The sequence below is a fragment of the Sapajus apella genome, unplaced genomic scaffold, assembly GCF_009761245.1.
Source record: "Sapajus apella isolate SASKATOON/1434 unplaced genomic scaffold, GSC_monkey_1.0 scaffold4, whole genome shotgun sequence".
NCBI lineage: Eukaryota > Metazoa > Chordata > Mammalia > Primates > Cebidae > Sapajus > Sapajus apella.
Window position 1 is genome coordinate 52,953,403 of NW_022436944.1, and position 18,230 is coordinate 52,971,632.

General features: G+C 42.0%; 1 protein-coding gene and 1 pseudogene across 10 annotated transcripts in view; both read left to right on the plus strand.

Annotated features, from left to right (window-relative positions):
* Positions 1-18,230, plus strand: part of FBXL2 (F-box and leucine rich repeat protein 2) — a 111,119-nt gene that overhangs the window by 65,639 nt on the left and 27,250 nt on the right. For 7 of the 9 annotated variants that reach the window (XR_004265580.1, XM_032268948.1, XM_032269004.1 and 4 more), the window contains 2 exons: positions 9,863-9,917; positions 10,178-10,252. The exons of the other annotated variants lie outside the window; for them this stretch is intronic. Coding sequence is in view for 1 of the 7 variants with exons in the window: in XM_032268948.1 (XP_032124839.1) it covers positions 9,863-9,917; positions 10,178-10,252 (130 nt within the window). In the remaining 6 variants the exon portion in view is untranslated. The remainder of the gene's footprint in view (positions 1-9,862; positions 9,918-10,177; positions 10,253-18,230) is intronic. 9 annotated transcript variants of the gene reach the window in all.
* LOC116543467 lies at positions 15,914-17,208 on the plus strand (annotated as a pseudogene). The gene has a single exon (XR_004265586.1). The product of XR_004265586.1 is annotated as a PIN2/TERF1-interacting telomerase inhibitor 1 pseudogene (transcript).

An 18,230-nucleotide genomic window follows, 5' to 3' on the forward strand; every position in this document is an offset into this window, starting at 1 on the left:
TCTGCAAATAGAGACAATTTGACTTCCTCCTTTCCTATTTGAATACCCTTTATTTCTTTTTCTTGCCTGATTGCTTTGGCTAGAACTTCCAGTACTATATTGAATAGGAGTGGTGAGAGAGGGCATCCTTGTCTAGTGCCAGATTTCAAGGGGAATGATCCAGTTTTTGCCCATTCAGTATGATATTGGCTGTTGGTTTGTCATAAATAGCTTTTATTGTTTTGAGATATGTTCCGTCAATACCTAGCTTATTGAGGGTTTTTAGCATAAAGGGCTGTTGAATTTTGTCAAAGGCCTTCTCTACATCAATTGAGATAATCATGTGGTTTTTGTCTTTGGTTCTGTTTATATGGTGAATTACGTTTATAGACTTGCGTATATTGAACCAGCCTTGCATCCCCGGGATGAAGCCTACTTGATCATGGTGGATAAGCTTTTTGATGTGCTATTGCAATCGGCTTGCCAGTATTTTATTGAAGATTTTTGCGTCTATGTTCATCATGGATATTGGCCTGAAGTTTTCTTTTCTTGTTGAGTCTCTGCCGGGTTTTGGTATCAGGATGATGTTGGTCTCATAAAATGATTTGGGAAGAATTCCCTCTTTTTGTAGTGTTTGGAATAGTTTCAGAAGGAATGGTACCAACTCCTCTTTGTATGTCTGGTAGAATTCGTCTGTGAACGCGTCTGGACCTGGGCTTTTTTTGGGTGGTAAGCTCTGAATTGCTGCCTCAACTTCAGACCTTGTTATGGGTCTGTTCAGGGTTTTGGCTTCTTCCTGGTTTAGTCTTGGGCGGAGGCAAGTGTCCAGGAATTTATCCATTTCTTCCAGGTTTATTAGTTTATGTGCATAGAGTTGTTTGTAATAATCTCTGATGATGGTTTGAATTTCTGTGTAATCTGTGGTAATATCCCCTTTATCGTTTTTTATTGCATCAATTTGGTTATTCTCTCTTTTCTTTTTTATTAATCTGGCTAGTGGTCTGTCTATTTTGTTGATCTTTTCAAAAAACCAGCTCCTGGATTTATTGATTTTTTGAAGGGTTTTTTGTGTCTCTTATCTCCTTCAGTTCTGCTCTGATCTTAGCTATTTCTTGTCTTCTGCTAGGTTTTGAGTTTTTTTGATCTTGCTCCTGTAGCTCTTTCAATTTTGACGATAGGGTTTCAATTTTAGATCTCTCCTGTCTTCTCACGTGGGCACTTATTGCTATATATTTTCCTCTAGAGACTGATTTAAATGTGTTCCAGAGATTCTGGTATGTTGTGTCTTCATTCTCGTTGGTTTCGAAGAACATCTTTATTTCTGCCTTCATTTCATTGTTAATCCAGTCAACATTCAAGAGCAAGTTGTTCAGTTTCCATGAAGCTGTGCGGTTCTGGGTTAGTTTTTGAATTCTGAGTTCTAACTTGATTGCACTGTGGTCTGAGAGACTGTTTGTTACGATTTCCGTTCTTTTGCATTTGCTGAGGAGTGATTTACTCCCAATTATGTGGTCAATTTTAGAGTGGGGTGACGTGGTACTGAGAAGAATGTATATTCTGTGGATTTGGGGTGGAGAGTTCTGTAAATGTCTATTAGGTTTGCTTGGTCCAGGTCTGAGTTCAAGTCCTGGATATCCTTGTTAATTTTCTGTCTGGTTGATCTAATATTGACAATGGGGTGTTAAAGTCTCCCACTATAATTGTGTGGGAGTCTAAGTCTCTTTGTAAGTCATTAAGAACTTGCCTTATGTATCTGGGTGCTCCTGTGTTGGGTGCGTATATATTTAGGATCATTAGCTCTTCTTGTTGCATTGATCCTTTTACCATTATGTAATGTCCTTCTTTGTCTCTTTTGATCTTTGTTGCTTTAAAGTCTAATTTATCAGAAATGAGAATTGCAACTCCTGCGTTTTTTTGCTCTCCATTTACTTGGTAAATATTCCTCCATCCCTTTATTTTGAGCCTTTGTGTATCCTTGCATGTGAGATGGGTTTCCTGGATACAGCACACCGATGGGTTTTGTCTTTTTATCCAATTTGCCAGTCTGTGTCTTTTGATTGGGGCATTTAGTCCATTTACATTTAGGGTTAATATTGTTATATGTGAATTTTATACTGCCATTTTGGTGCTAGCTGGCTGTTTTGCCCATTAGTTGATGCAGATTATTCATTGCATTGATGCTCTTTACCATTTGGCATGGTTTTGGAGTGGCTGGTACTGGTTGTTCCTTTATATGTGTAGAGCCTCTTTCAGGAGCTCTTGTATAGCAGGCCTGGTGGCGACAAAATCTCTGAGTACTTGCAAGTCACAAAGGATTTTCTTTTCCTTCACTTATGAAGCTTAGTTTGGCTGGATAGGAGATTCTGGGTTGAAAGTTCTTTTCTTTAAGGATGTTGAATATTGGCCCCCACTCTCTTCTGGCTTGTAGGGTTTCTGCTGAGAGATCTGCTGTGAGTCTGATGGGCTTCCCTTTGTGGGTAACCCGACCTTTCTCTCTCGCTGCCCTTAGTATTTTCTCCTTCATTTCAAGGAGAAATTCACCATTCCCCGGTGAATCTGACGATTATGTGCCTTGGGGTTGGTCTTGTTGAGGAATATCTCTGTGGTGTTCTCTGTATTTCCTGGACTTGAATATTGGCCTGCCTTGCTATGTTGGGGAAGTTTTCCTGGATAATATCCTGAAGAGTATTTTCCAGATTGGATTCATTCTCTTCGTCGCATTCAGGTACATCTATCAAATGTAGATTAGGTCTTTTCACATAGTCCCACACTTCTCGGAGACTTTGTTCACTCCTTTTTACCATTTTTTCTCTATTCTTGCCTTCCCGTTTTATTTCATTGAGTTGATCTTCGACCTCTGATATCCATTCTTCTGCTTGGTCAACTCGGCTATTGAAACTTGTGCATGCTTCGCAAAGTTCTCGTGTTGCGTTTTTCAGCTCCATCAATTCACTTATATTCCTTTCTATTTTGTCCATTCTCGTTAGCATTTCGTCTAATCTTTTTTCAAGCTTCTTAGTTTCTTTGCATTTGGTTAGAACATGTTCTTTAAGTTCACAGAAGTTTCTTACTACCCACCTTCTGAAGTCAGATTCTGCATTTCATTACACTCGTTCTCCATCCAACCTTGTTTCCTTGCTGGTGAGGAGTTGTGATCCCTTGTAGGAGAAGAGGTGTTCTGGTTTCGAGTGTTTTCATCCTTTTTATGCTGGTTTCTTCCCATCTTTATGGATTTATCCACCTGTTGTCTTTGTAGTTGCTGGCTTTCAGATTGGGTCTCTGAGTGGACATTCTGTTTGTTGATGGTGAGGTTATTTCTGTTTCTTAGTTTTCCTTTTAACAGTCTGGCCCCTCTGCTGTAGGTCTGCTGAGGTCCACTCCAGGCCCTGCTTGCCTGAGGATCACCTGCAGCAGCTGCAGAACAGTAAGGGTTGCTACCAGTTTTCTTCTTCTGCTATCTTTGTCCCAGAAGGATACCTGTCAAGTGTCAGTCTGATCTCTCCTTTATGAAGTGGCTCTTTGGATATACAGGGGTCAGGGAGCTGCTTGAGGAGACAGTCTGTTCTTTATAGTAGCTCAGATGCTGAGCTGTGAGCTCTATTGTTCATTCAGAGCTGCTGGGCAGGTACATTTAGGTCTGCTGCAGCAGAACTCATAAACGACTTTTTGTCCCCAGGTGCTCTGTCCCAGGGATTTAGGGCTTTATTTATGAGTTTCCTTTGTGCTGCTGCCTTCTTTTTTTTTTCCTTCAGAGCTGCCCTGCCTAGCAAGGAGGCAGCCTAGTCACTGTCTGCCTGTAGAGGTTTTGCAGAGCTGCTGTTGGCTCCGCCCAGTTGCCGAGTGAACTTCCCTGCAGCCCTCTTTATATGGGTATAGTTAGAACTGCCTCGGCAATGGTGGCCCACCTCTGTATTGGTGGACTCTCTCTGTAATGGCGGGTTGCCTTAGCAATGGCCGCTGCCTCAGTAATGGCGGGTTGCCTTGGCAATGGTGGGCTGCCTTAGCATTGGCTGACTACCTCCCTAGCATTGGAGTGCCTCCGTAATGGTGGACACCCCTCCCCCACAGGGCTGGACCGTCCCGGGTTCAGCTGCACTTGCTGTGAAACTCTCAATCCACAGAGTTTCTGATTGCTGTTCTTTTGTGGGGGTGGGACCAGCCGAGCCTGATCGCCTGGCTCCCTGCCTCAGAGCCTTCTTTTTTTTTTTTTTAAGTTGGTGTTCCAGTTGGCTGTTGAAGAGGCACCGGGATTTGTGTGTTTTCCCGTGCAGTGACTCACTGCGCTGGCTTAAACACCGGCACTGAGATTCGTGGCGCTTTTTTTGCCCTGGAATCTCCTGTTCTGGTTCCCTGTTCAGTCCCCTTTTTAAACAGATGAATGGGCGACTTCCTGTGGCTCCAATCGCCAGCCAAAAGGGCACCCGGACCAGTGCATTTTGTACGGAGAACTGCTGCACTGGGGCGCTGACAAAGCAGTCGCGCGGGGCAAAGCAGCCGTGCCGGCCAACACAGCTGCGCTGGCCGAAACAGCCACACTGGCGACCCATGGGGCTTCTCTGCCTGGGAATTTCCTAGTCTGTGGGCAATAAAAATGCAGCATCCACTCACCCTCTGCACTTTCATTGAAAGCTGCAATCCTGAGCTGTTTCTAAATGGCCATCTTGGATCGATCCCGCAAAAATCTTTAACAAAATATTAACAAGTCAAATCCAGTGATATACAAAATAATTGTATCCCACAATAAAGCAGAATTTATTTCAAGTATGCAAGCCTATTCTAACCATTCAAAAATCAGTGTAATCTATTGCATCAACAGACTGAAGAAAAAAATCTTATGGGTCACATCAGAAAATGCAGAAAAAATACTTGACAAATTGTGGCACCATTCATGATAAAAATACTCGTCCGACTAGGAATAGAGAGGAACTTCCTGACTTGATAAAGAACATCTACACAAGACCTACAGCTAACATCAAATGTACCGCACTAAAACAACATGTTAATAATAGGGGGAACTACGTGTGTTTATTGGCAGGTGTGTATATGGTAACTCTCTGCACTACTTGCTCTTATTTTAAATAAAAATTTTAAAGAGATAAATGTGAGAGGTGTCAAAATCATCCATGTGCAAAAAAATGGAAATATTTTACATGATGTAACAAAGGAATTAGAAAATAATTGAAAGGCCAGAAAAGAAAACATATAGTAAACATCATAATAATTGAATAGTGGCAGCTTTTTCTCTGAGATGAGAATGTGACAAAGATATATTTCATTACCAGTTCTGTTTATCACTATACTAGAGAAGCTCATAGCCAGTGTAATAAGCAAAAGAAATAGAAAGTATAATTATTGGAAAGGAGGAAAGTTGATTCATTATTTAATAGTGAATTAATGTTTTATGTAGAAACAGAGCAAGACTCCGTCTCAGGAAAATAAATCAGAATGAATAACCAAACTTAGAAATATGGTTGGGTACGAGGTCAGTATATGAAAAGTAACATTATAAAGTAGCAACAATTAAAGAATGACATTAAAAATATTCCTCCCCCCCCCTTTTTTTTTTTTTGAGACAGGGTCTCACTCTGTCACCCAGGTTCACAGTTCACTGCAGCCTTGACCTTCCCATGCTCTGTTGATCCTACCACCTCAGCCTCCTGAGTAGCTGGGACTATGGGCATTCACCACCACATGCGGCTAATTATTATATATTTTTTTGTAGCAATGGGGTTTTACCATGTTGCTTATGCTAGTCTTGAATTCCTGGGCCCAGGTGATCCTCCTGCCTCAGCCTTCCAAAGTTCTGGGATTATAGGCATGAGCCACCATGCCCACCCCAAAATATTCCATTTTAATAATAAGAACATTAAATAACCAGGGAAAAAAATCTAAAGATGAGCAAGGTATCTATGTGGAAAACTATAACAATTACTGTGAGAAATTAAAGAAGTCCTAAATAAATTTTGGAATGGATCTTGTTTCTGGATTGGAAGATTTAATACGGTAAAAATCTCAATTTTTCCCAAATTTTCTCTAAATTGAATGCAATCCCAGTAAAAATTTCAGAAAATTTTCTTGTGGAAATTGATATGCTGATTCTGAAACTTAATTGAAAATTCCGAGTATCAAGAATAACTAAGATAATCTTGATGGAGAAGAACAAAGTTGAAAGTCTTACAGTACCAGACTTTTTGACTTATTATTGAAGCTTCATAATTAAAACAGCCTTACTCGCACAAAGACAGACAGACTAATGGAGCACAATACAGAGTCCAAAAGTACATCCAACCCTTTGCTCCCCTGTGTATATTTCTAACCAGCGTGCTATTGTAGCGCTTGCCTCATAAAGTTGAGGTTATCACATTTGAGATAGGGAGCACTTTCCAGGAAAGAATGTTTTGGAGGGATTGGACTCAGTTTGCCACTCGTGTAGCTATCTGCGTTTCTATTGCCAGTATCCCAGGCTGTGTAATTCAGTGCATTACTTTTATTCATTGAAACGTAAGTCAGGAATTGGCTTTGGAGTCAGTGTGGTAGTTTGGAGTATTGCCACGCCTATTTGTGCAAATTCAACTACTTTCAGTGGAAAAGGTTGGTGAGAGGGGAAATAATGTAAATACTTTAGGCAATCTATTTTTTCATTCAGTAACCATAAAACTAGGTAGTAAGCATGAGATGAAAAATGTGAATTCCTGTTCCACCTGTTGGTTCATGTGTGTCACAATGTGTGAACATCTTGCTTCATTTGTGAGTGAAGCATGAATCCAGTTTTTTCCAAACAGCATACTCACTAAATGAAAACTACTTCATCTGTTATCAGTTAAGAAATAACATTGTAGGCTGGGTGTGGTGGCTCACACCTGTAATCCCAGCACTTTGGGAGGCCAAGGCAGGTGGATCACCTGAGGTCGGGAGTTTGTGACCAACATGGAAAATACCCCATCTCTACTAAAAATACAAAATTAGCTGGGCATGGTGGTACATGCCTATAATCCCAGTTAGTTGGGAGGCTGAGGCAGGAAAATTGCTTGAAGCTGGGAGGTGGAGGTTGCGGTGAGCCGAGATTGCACCATTGCACTCCAGCCTGGGCAACAAGAGCGAAACTCCATCCCAAAAAAAAAAAAAAAAAGCACTGTTGACCTAAATAAGGAAACTGAGGCAAAATTAAGCTGGAGAGTTTATCTCAAGGTTGAGACTGAATCAGGAGAGGGGGCGATTACAAAAGTTGTTTTTTGGGAACTCTCATTGGTTTCCAGAGTAACATTGATGAGTGATTGGCTGTACATTGCTGAACTATGGGGTAGGAGTTATGGCGACCAGTGTATGGCATTGTTGGGTTACTTTATAGCTACTTGTGTCAGTCACTCTAGAGCCCACATAGCGGCTCACATCCCTTAGATTAAAAGTTTCTTTTCTTTCTTGGCATCTAGTCCAATTCTGAGGGAAAAACAGCTGTGTTAAACTTTCCAAAGCAGTATATGTAATGGTCATGGGCTTGTGCTCTTGAGCCACACTACCTGGGTTCAATTTCTAGTTCTACCTTTGCTATCAGTGTGCCCTGGGCAGGTTACTTAACCTCTATGCTCAGTGTCCTTACCTGTAAAATGAAGATAGTAATAGCACAACACCTCATAGCAGTGTTGTGCCAATCAAATGACTAGCATGTAAACCATGGCTGGCACATAGTGCATAATCAATGTTAACTGTTTTTGTTATCGCCAGTATTATTAGTACTGAGATGTGATAAAGGTGGTATACTCTTAGGGGATTTGCAAGGGAAACAGCTAACTCTTTTTTTTACCTTTGACTTATGCTTTTAGAACCCAATCCCTGCATGAAATCTGATTCTACTGTACCAGGCAGTTTCTCTGTCTGGTGCTTGTTTCCCGTAGGGAGCTGACAATCAGATATGGCTAGCTGTGGGATGGTCCTATGTCATAGGATACAGCTCTTACGGGCAGGAGAGCCTTTGAGTTGGGCACTGTAGATGTGTAGATACCCTGAAGTACATTGAATACCAGGTATTGATCGACTTACCACCTATGCAACTTAACGACCATTCGACTTTACGACCACAATCGCTAGCCACGACTGCTCCGCGTCTGGCAGCGCAGACGTTGCCCAGCTGGGCGTACGACAGTGCGGACCAGCTTCCGGCAGCACTACCATCTCCGTGTGCACCATTTCAACTGTACATATAGCCTACTCAACTTGCGACCAAATCGTGTTACAACCAGTCCGCGGTCCCGACCATGGTCGTAAGTCGAGCACTAGCTGTATATACGTTTAAGTACTCATATTTTAGCCACCACCAGCATTTTTCTATGTGCTAAGATCCACTGAACCTTTTTTTTTTTTGAGGTGGAGTCTTGCTCTGTCACCCAGGTTGGAGTGCAGTGGCGCAATCTTAGCTCACTGCAACCTCCACCTCCCGGTTCAAGTGCTTCTCCTGCCTCAGCCTCCTGAGTAGCTGGGATTACAGGTGCCTGCCACTACACCTGGCTAATTTTTGTATTTTTAGTAGAGACTGGGTTTCATTATGTTGGTCAGGCTGGTCTCAAACTCCTGACCTCGTGATCCTCCTGCCTCAGCCTCCCAAAGTGCTGGGAATATAGGTGTGAGCCACTGTGCCCAGCCAGAATCTTTAAAAGTCAATGTAGCCCTTATTATGCTTCTGTCCTTTGCTTTTCACTAGAAAATGACTGTAGTCTATACTGTAGGATGGCATCTGTGCAGTCATTATCCCATGGAACTGCATGTGGGTGTGTTCTTTTTTTTCTAAAGATGGGGTTTCACCGTGATGGCCAGGCTGGTCTTGAACTCCTGACCTCAGGTGATCCACCCACCTCAGCCTCCCAAAGTGCTAGGACTGAGCCATCACACCTGGCTGCGGGTGTGTTATTGTAGGGTACAACACTCTGATGTTTTATGATTCTACTCTCCTTCCCTGAGCCCATGGATTTTTATCACACCACTGATTGTTACCTTTGAAGAATTTTGAGGAACATTATAGGTGGCTGTTTGCCATCTTCCCACTCTCCCCCTTCCACACTCAGAGGCACAGACTCTCATATTTACTTTCCAGGACCCTCAGAATTGAGGGTTCTTGTTCCTGACTTCAACCCTGTCCACCCTTCTTTCACAGAAAAGCTGACCTCTGTTCTTGGCTGTCACTCTGCAGTACTGAGGCGCACACAGCTGTTTGCTCACATGCTGTCAGTAGCAGCTCCTCTCCTTGACTGCCAGAATGTTAAGGCTTCACTCTGTCCCCTGCCAAGCTGGCAGCTACTGCTCCCTGTAAGGCATTACCAATGCCAACTAAGATTTTGTTTGCTTCTGTCTGCTTTTCTTCCCCCACCCCCCCATCTTTCCTGTGTTCTGTGGCTCATTGGCTTTTGGCTAGGAAAAACTGGTCACTTACAGATTTTGCCAACTAATGAGCTCCATCTTTCTGCCAGAGGAACAAATACTTCAAACCAAATGGGCTTTGTCATCAAGCTTTTTTTGACAATGTTATTTGAGGCTCGGGAATCTAAGCCTGTTTAGTGCATCTGCCACCAAAAAAGGGCTCATTCTGCTAGAGAGTTGGTCTTCAAATAGAACCAGTTATGGTCTTTCTCGTGTCCATTTCTTAGAACAATGGAAATACAAGCTTAATGATTTCTAAGGTAATTTGTACAGTGTGTCCAAAACTTCTTAACATGCAAACATTTAATATTTCACTGTAGTGATATAAAATTATAGTGCACTTGTATATTGCAGATTGAGGAATCTTGAAAAAACTTACGTATCCAGGTGGCACATTAGATTTTATCTTTCAAGTTATAATTACCCTGAAATGTTAACACCATCTCGTATTTGTGTTTTTTTCCTCTCTCTATAGAATATTTTCCTTCTTGGATATAGTAACTTTGTGCCGATGTGCACAGATTTCCAAGGTAGAGTATTCACCAGATTTTTAATCAATAAATGTCAAGTTTTATTAGAATGAGTTTTAGTTCAAATTACTGAAAATTAAAACTTTATTATCTTTTATACTTAATATAACACAATGGTATAAGATTGCATTTGTTGATTAACTTGATATACATCAGAAACAAAAGTTTGAAAATAAAGGTTAATGAAAGCTTTCTTTAATAGTCTCAATAAATGTGTTTCTTTCACCCCAATCCCTCTTCCTTTACTTCCCACCTTCCAGGCTTGGAACATCTTAGCCCTGGATGGAAGCAACTGGCAAAGAATAGATCTTTTTAACTTTCAAACAGACGTAGAGGTAAGTTAGCTTTGGTTTAGACAGAAAACTTTAAAAAGCTGAGTAGCTGTTCCCTCTTTCCCGTCTTTTTATATTTTACTGCATTTAGATCTACTATTAAAGTGCTGAGGTGGAATGAAAAAAGGAAAACGAGATTTACATACATCAAAACAAAACCCTGCTTGCATTTTAAATTGTATCAGTAACAGACTGCTTTTCCCTCATTTATGTTTGTAGTCTGAGTTTTACTACTCAGCTTTTTAAAGCCACACACCTGCATCCTTAACACCTGGTTCAGAGCTTTAACCTTAGGAGACTTCACAAATATTTATTGACCTAAAAAATCTGCTGAGAATTTTAATTCAGCATCAAAAGTGGAGAAATGGCAGAAGCACAGGCCCAGGAGTGAGGCTGGAAATCTGAAGCGTCGTCCCAGCTCAGCCACTTAAGTCATATAACCTCTTAGAACTTCTGTTTTATTATCCGTAAAATAAAGAAGTAAAGTAATAATTAAGTCTTTTATAATTCCAAGATGCTGATATATTTATCTAAATATGTAAATATCTCCATTTAAGTGTGATAAAACTGACCGAATAAGGAAAGTTTATTTTAAAACAACTTTAATACTCAATACTAAATTTCTAACCAAAAAGAAAGTTGAGGCAGGGAACATTAAAGAGCATTGTACTTAGGAATTGTCTGAAGCGCTGGTTCAAGGGTCTTGAGATTCTGAAGTTTATTATCTCCCTTATGTGAAACCTAATTTATTTCCAGTTTAGCCAACTAACTTACAGTAGTGGAACTGCATTTTAATTTAGTTACTCACATAGTATGTTTGCCATGTGTTTTTACCAAGGTGTACATGGTGGTGGTGGGGTGTTTCTTTTTTAATGGATAAGGACATTAATATGTTTAAAAGTAGGATTGAGCTAAGCAATTTCCTGCCAGCTACTTAACCTGGCTTGACTTAGACAGACTAAATGGTCAGCTGTGGAGACTCTTCACCTCCTTCTTTAGGTTACTTACTTCACGAGAGTCTCTGATCCTCACCTTAAACCAGTGGAGCACAATACTTCCAGTAAGTGGGGCAGAGCAGAAGATTTCCCTTTATTAAATCAAAAGAGAAACCCCTTATTTCTATCATATTGTGGTGTTCTGAGCTTGGAAGGAGCAGGGACCTCAAGGATTTGTGCCCATCCTGGAAAGATAAGCTCTAGGTCCTGTCTTAACACTGTAGTTTCTGAATTAGGTGTTCTTTAGTGCTCTTTTGAGACTTATCAGCAGTGATTACAATAGTGCCCACCCAAACATGCCAACATTCCATGCCAGTGAATGTAATTCCCCTTCAAACCAATCATCTCTAAATCGTCGTTCACTGTGTTTACTTAGTGATGATGCAGAGGACCTTTAATTTCTAAAAATTGTAGTCATTTCTACTGACCAAAAAGAGCGTTATTGTTTTGAAAAAGTTGAGCAAAATAATTTCTCTTTTTCTGTGGTTCTTCACATCTCCTCAATTTTGATGACTTTTCCAACCATACAACCTTTTTGGAAAACACATGAAGAGCTTTTAAAGTCAGGCCAGGTGCAGTGGCTCACACCAGAAATCCCAACACTGTGGGAGGCCAAGGCGGGCAGATTGCTGGAGCCCAGGAGTTCAAGACCAGCCTGGGCAACATAGCAAAACCCTGTATCTACAAATGAAAAAACAAAAATTAGCCAAGCACAATGGCACACACTTGTAGTCCCAGCTACTCAGGAGGCTGAAGTGGGAGGATCACCTGAGCTCAGAAGGTAGAGGATACAATGAGCTCTGATTGTGCCATTGCACTCTAGCCTGGGTGACAGAGTGAGACCCTGTTTAAAAAAAAAAAAAAAAAAAAAAAAATTGGGGCGGCACCAAGATGGCCAAGAGGAGGCAACACCAGAATGCAGCTCCCAGCAAATGAGATGCAGAGGGCTAGAGGACTTCATGATTCCAAGTGAGGTGCCAGGTTTGTTTTGGGGGGACTGGGAGGATTCTGACAGTAGCTCAGGGAAGGAGCCAAAGCAGGGCGAGAGCCGCCCAGAGAGAATGAACCAAGACAGGATGGGCATGTCCCCACCTGGAACGTGCAGCCAGCTTGGAGGGTCGGGGGACTTCACCCCCTCAGTGCTCCAATTCGGATCCCGTGCTTACCTCATCCCTCCTGCAACCCACGGTCAACGAGAGCCCTGCCAGACTGAGGGGCATGGTGGGTTGTGGATGCAAATCTGAGCCACGGCTTCCGCCTGCTGCCACAAGTTGTCCACCGGACCTGGGCGGAAATTTGGACTAGTACCAGTGGGACGGAACAACCCGTCCCACAGAAAGAGGCAGAGTTGAAAGCAGGGAAACAGGTCATAAGGCCTGGCAGGTCCCACCCCCCACAAAACTCAAACTGAAGCCCGTGTGCCAGAGAGCTTGGCAGCCAGTACACCAGTTTGACCCCAACCAGGAAGATCGAGCTCAGGGAAGGAGAGATGCCACTGGGAAGGGGGTGTCTAATTTCACCTTCACCCCAGGGAAGGACCACCCACCCAGCAACCTGACTGAATCCGAGGCAACCCAGCAGCGCCTCTACAGGCCAAAAAAGATGTAGTTCCAACCGCAACAGAAAGGACATCCATTCAGAGATTTCTCCTGAAATCACCAACTTCAAAGATCAAAGGGAGATAAATCCATGAAGATGGGGAAAAAACAGTGCAGAAAGGATGAAACCTTCAAAGACCAGAAAACGTCTTCCCCTCCCAGGGATCACACCTTCTCACCATCAAGGGAACAAAACAAGACAAAATGAGGTGACAAATTGACAGAAGCCAGCTTCAGAAGGTGGATAATAACAAACTTCTCTGAGTTAAAAGACCATGTTCTAACCCAATGCAAAGAAACGAAGAACCTTGAAAAAAGGTTTGAGGAAATGCTAACTAGAATAACCAGCTTAGAGAAGAACATAAATGACTTGACAGAGCTGAAAAACAGCACAAGAACTTTATGAGGCATGCACAAGTTTCAACAGCCAAATCGATCAAGCAGAAGAAAGGATATCAGAGATAGAAGATCAAATCAATGAAATAAAATGAGAAGGCAAGATTAGAGAAAAAAGAGTGAAAAGAAATGAACAAATCCTCCAAGAACTATGGGATTATGTGAAGAGACCTAATCTATTCTTGATCGGCGTACCTGAATGTGACGGGGAGAATGAATCCAAGCTGGAAAACACTCTTCAGGATATTATCCAAGAGAACTTTCCCAACCTAACAAGGCAGGCCAACATTCAAATCCAGGAAATACATAGAACACCACAAAGATATTCCTCAAGAAGAGCAACCCCAAGGCACATAACAGTCAAATTCACTAGGGTTGAAATGAAGGAAAAAATCTTAAGGGTAGCCAGACAGAAAGGTCGAGTTACCCACAAAGGAAAGACCATCAGACTCACAGCGGATCTCTCAGCAGAAACCCTACAAGCTAGAAGGGAGTGGGGGCCAATATTCAACATCCTTAAAGAAAAGAGCTTTCAACCCAGAATTTCATATCTGGCCAAACTAAGCTTCATAAGTGAAGGAGAAATAGAATCCTTTACAGACAAGCAACTGCTGAGAGATTTCATCACTACAAGACCTGCCTTACAAGAACCCCTGAAGGAAGTACTAAACATGGAAAGGAACAACCAGTACCAGCCACTACAAAAATGTACTGAATGGTAAAGAACAATGACGCAATGAAGAAACCACATCAACTAACAGGCAAAACAACCAGCCAGTAACAAAATGGCAGGATCAAATTCAAACATAACAATATTAACATTGAACGTAAATGGCCTAAATGCCCCAATCAAAAGACACAGACTGGTTAGCTGGATGAAAGTCAAGAACCAATGGTGTGCTGTATTCAGGAAACCCATCACATGTGCAAAGACTCACATAGACTCAAAATAAAGGGATGGAAGAAGATCTGCCAAGCAAATTGGGAACAAAAAAAAGGCAGGGGTAGCAATCCTAGTCTCTGATAAAATAAACATTAAACCAACAAAGAACAAGAGAGACAAAGAAGGGCATTACATAATGGTAAAAGGATCAATGCAACAAGAAGAGCTAACTATCCTAAATATGTATACACCCAATATAGGAGCACCCAGATACATAAAGCAAGTTCTTAATGACCTACAAAGAGACTTAGACTCCCACACAATAATAGTGGGAGACTTTAATACTCCACTGACAATACTGGACAGATCAATGAGACAGAATGTCACCAAGGATATCCAGGACTTCAACACAGATCTGGACCAAGCAGACCTAATAGACATTTACAGAACACTCCACCCCAAACACATTCTTCTCAGCACCACATCACACTTACTCTAAAATTGACCACATAATTGAAAGTAAATCACTCCTTGACAAATGCAAAAGAACAGAAATCATAACAAGCAGTCTCTTAGACCACAGTGCAATCAAATTAGAACTCAGGATTAAGAAAAGCACTCAAAACTGCACAATCACATGGAAACTGAACAACTTGCTCCTGAATGATGAATGGATAAACAATGAAATAAAGGCAGAAATCAAAATGTTCTTCAAAATCTGTGAGAACAAAGACACAACATACCAGAATCTATGGGACACATTTAAGGCAGTGTCTGGAGGGAAATTTATAGCAATAAATGCCCACATGAGAAACAAGAAAGGATCTAAAATTGACACCCTATCATCAAAATTGAAAGAGTTAGGGAAGCAAGATCAAAAAAACTCAAAAGCTAGCAGAAGACAAGAAATAACTATGATCAAAGCAGATCTGAAGGAAATAGAGACACAAAAAACCCTTCAAAAAATCAATGAATCCAGGAGCTGGTTTTTTGAAAAGATCAACAGAATAGACCTGTAGCCAGATTAATTAAAAAAGAAAAGGGGGAAGAATCAAATAGATGCAATAAAATACAATGAAGGGGATATCACCACCAATTCCACAGAAATACAAACTACCATCAGAGATTACTACAAACAGCTCTATGCACATAAAGCAGTAAATCTGAAAGAAATGGATAAATTCCTGGACACTTGCACACTCCCAAGACTAAGCCAGGAAGAAGTTGAAACCCTGAATAGACCAATAACAAGGTCGGAAGTCAAGGCAGCAATTAATAGCCTACCAACCAAAAAAAGTCCAGGTCCAGATGGGGTCACAGCTGAATTCTACCAGATGTACAAAGAGGAGCTGGTACCATTCCTGTTGAAACTATTCCAAACAATACAAAAAGAGGGAATCCTCCCTAACTTTTTCTATGAGGCCAATATCATCCTGATACCAAAACCTGGCAGAGACACAACTAAAAAAGAAAACTACAGGCCAATATCCATGATGAACATCAGTGCAAAAATGCTCAATAAAATACTGGCAAACCCATTGCAACAGCACATCAAAAAGCTTATCCACCACAATCAAGTAGGCTTCATCCTGGGGATGCAAGGCTGGTTCAAGATACACAAGTCTGTAAACGTAATTCACCACATAAACAGAACCAAAGACAAAAACCACATGATTATCTCAATAGATGCAGAGAAGGCCTTTGACAAAACTCAACAGCCCTTTATGCTAAAAACTCTCAATAAACTAGGTATTGATGGCATGTATCTCAAAATAATAAAAGCTGAGATTCTCCTCGAGCCTCCTGCCCGCCCAGTGGTCGCAGTCACCCAGGTCCAAAGGCCGTGGTATCACAGACTCTGCGACATGTCGATGCTGGCTGAGCGTCGGCGGAAGCAGAAGTGGGCTGTGGATCCTCAGAACACTGCCTGGAGTAATGACGATTCCAAGTTTGGCCAGAGGATGCTAGAGAAGATGGGGTGGTCTAAAGGAAAGGGTTTAGGGGCTCAGGAGCAAGGAGCCACAGATCATATTAAAGTTCAAGTGAAAAATAACCACCTGGGACTCGGAGCCACCATCAATAACGAAGACAACTGGATTGCACATCAGGATGACTTTAACCAGCTTCTGGCCGAACTGAACACTTGCCATGGGCAGGAAACCACAGACTCCTCAGACAAGAAGGAAAAGAAATCTTTTAGCCTTGAGGAAAAGTCCAAAATCTCCAAAAACCATGTTCACTATATGAAATTCACAAAAGGGAAGGATCTTTCATCTCGGAGCAAAACAGATCTTGACTGCATTTTTGGGAAAAGACAGTCAGAAGACAGCTGAGGGCGATGCCAGTTCCTCCACACCAGACGAGAACGAAAGCACGACAACCAGTGCCTTCACCATCCAGGAGTACTTTGCCCAGCGGATGGCAGCACTGAAGAACAAGCCCCAGGTCCCAGATCCAGGGCGTGACCTTTCCGAGACTCAGGTGGTTGGAAAAAAGATGAAGAAAAGAAACAAAGAGGCAGCAGGTAAGGATGTGAAGAGTTCCCCGAAGCTTAAGGCCAAGAGGCATACGGAGGAAAATCTCACGAGGGACGGGGCCCAGGAGCAGGGGGCCAAGAAGAAGAGTGCGGGGAAGCAGCTGAGAGGCCCCTGCTGGGACCAGGGTTCTGAGACCTCTGCTCAGGATGCTTGGGACTGTGAGCAGCCGCCTGAGGGCCTAGACTTCACCCTGAAGCCCAAAAAGAGGAGAGGGAAGAAAAAGCTGCAAAAGCCGGTAGAGATAGCGGAGGATGCTATGCCAGAAGACACGCCAGTGAAAAAGAAGAAGAAGAAGAAAGATTTCAAATGAATCTCCCCAGCCGGGTCCTCCGACCACTCAGCTGTCAGGGCGCTGCCAGGGGAGACACTCTGGCCTGAAGTCAGAGCAGAGTTCTCTCCAGAGAGCCTGGGCGCACCTTGTGACATGCCCATGGGCTGCCAAGTCCTGCCCTCTCACCACATTTCCCCCAACTTAGGTTCCCAGGAGGACTTTTTTAATGTTCTAAATCATGGCTCTCAGAAACAAATAAATTTTTTTATAAACTCTGAAAAAAAATATAAAATAATAATAATAAAAGCTATTTATGACAAACCCACAGCCAATATCATACTGAATGGGCAAAAACTAGAAGCATTCCCTTTAAAAACCGGCACTAGACAAGGATGCCCTCTCTCACCACTCGTATTCAATATAGTATTGGAAGCTCTAGCCAGAGTAATTAGGCAAGAAAAAAAAATAAAGGGCATTCAATTAAGAAAAGTCAAATTGTCCCTGTTTGCAGACACGATTGTATATTTAAAAGACCCCATCCTCTCAGCCCAAAACCTCCTTAAGCCGATAAGCAACTTCAGCAAAGTCCCAGGATACAATATCAATGTGCAGAAATCATAAGCATTCCTAATACCAACAACAGACAAACAGCCAAATCATGAGCAAACTCCCATTTACAATTGCTACAAAGAGAATAAAATACCTAGGAATACAACTAACAAAGGATATAAAGGACCTCTTCAAGGAGAACTACAAACCACTGCTCAAGGAAATAAGAGAGGACACAAACAGATGGAAAAACATTCCATGCTCATGGTTAGGAAGAATCAATATTGCGAAAATGGCCATACTGCCCAAAGTAATTTATAGATTCAATGCTATCCCCATCAAGCTACCATTGACCTTCTTCACAGAACTGGAAAAAAACACTTTAAACTTCATATGGAACCAAAAGAGAGCCCACATAGCCAAGACAATCCTAAGCAAAAAGAACAAAGCTGGAGGCATCACGCCACCTGACTTCAAACTATACTACAAGGCTACAGTAATCAAACAGCATGGTACTGGTACCGAAACAGAGATATAGAACAATGGAACAGAACAGAGGCCTTGGAGGCAACACCACACATCTACAACCATCTGATCTTTGACACACCGGACAAAAACAAGCAATGAGGAAAGGATTCCCTGTTTAATAAATGGTGTTGGGAAAACTGGCTAGCCATGTGCAGAAAGCAGGAACTGGACCCCTTCCTGACACCTTACACTAAAATTAACTCCAGATGGATTAAAGATTTAAA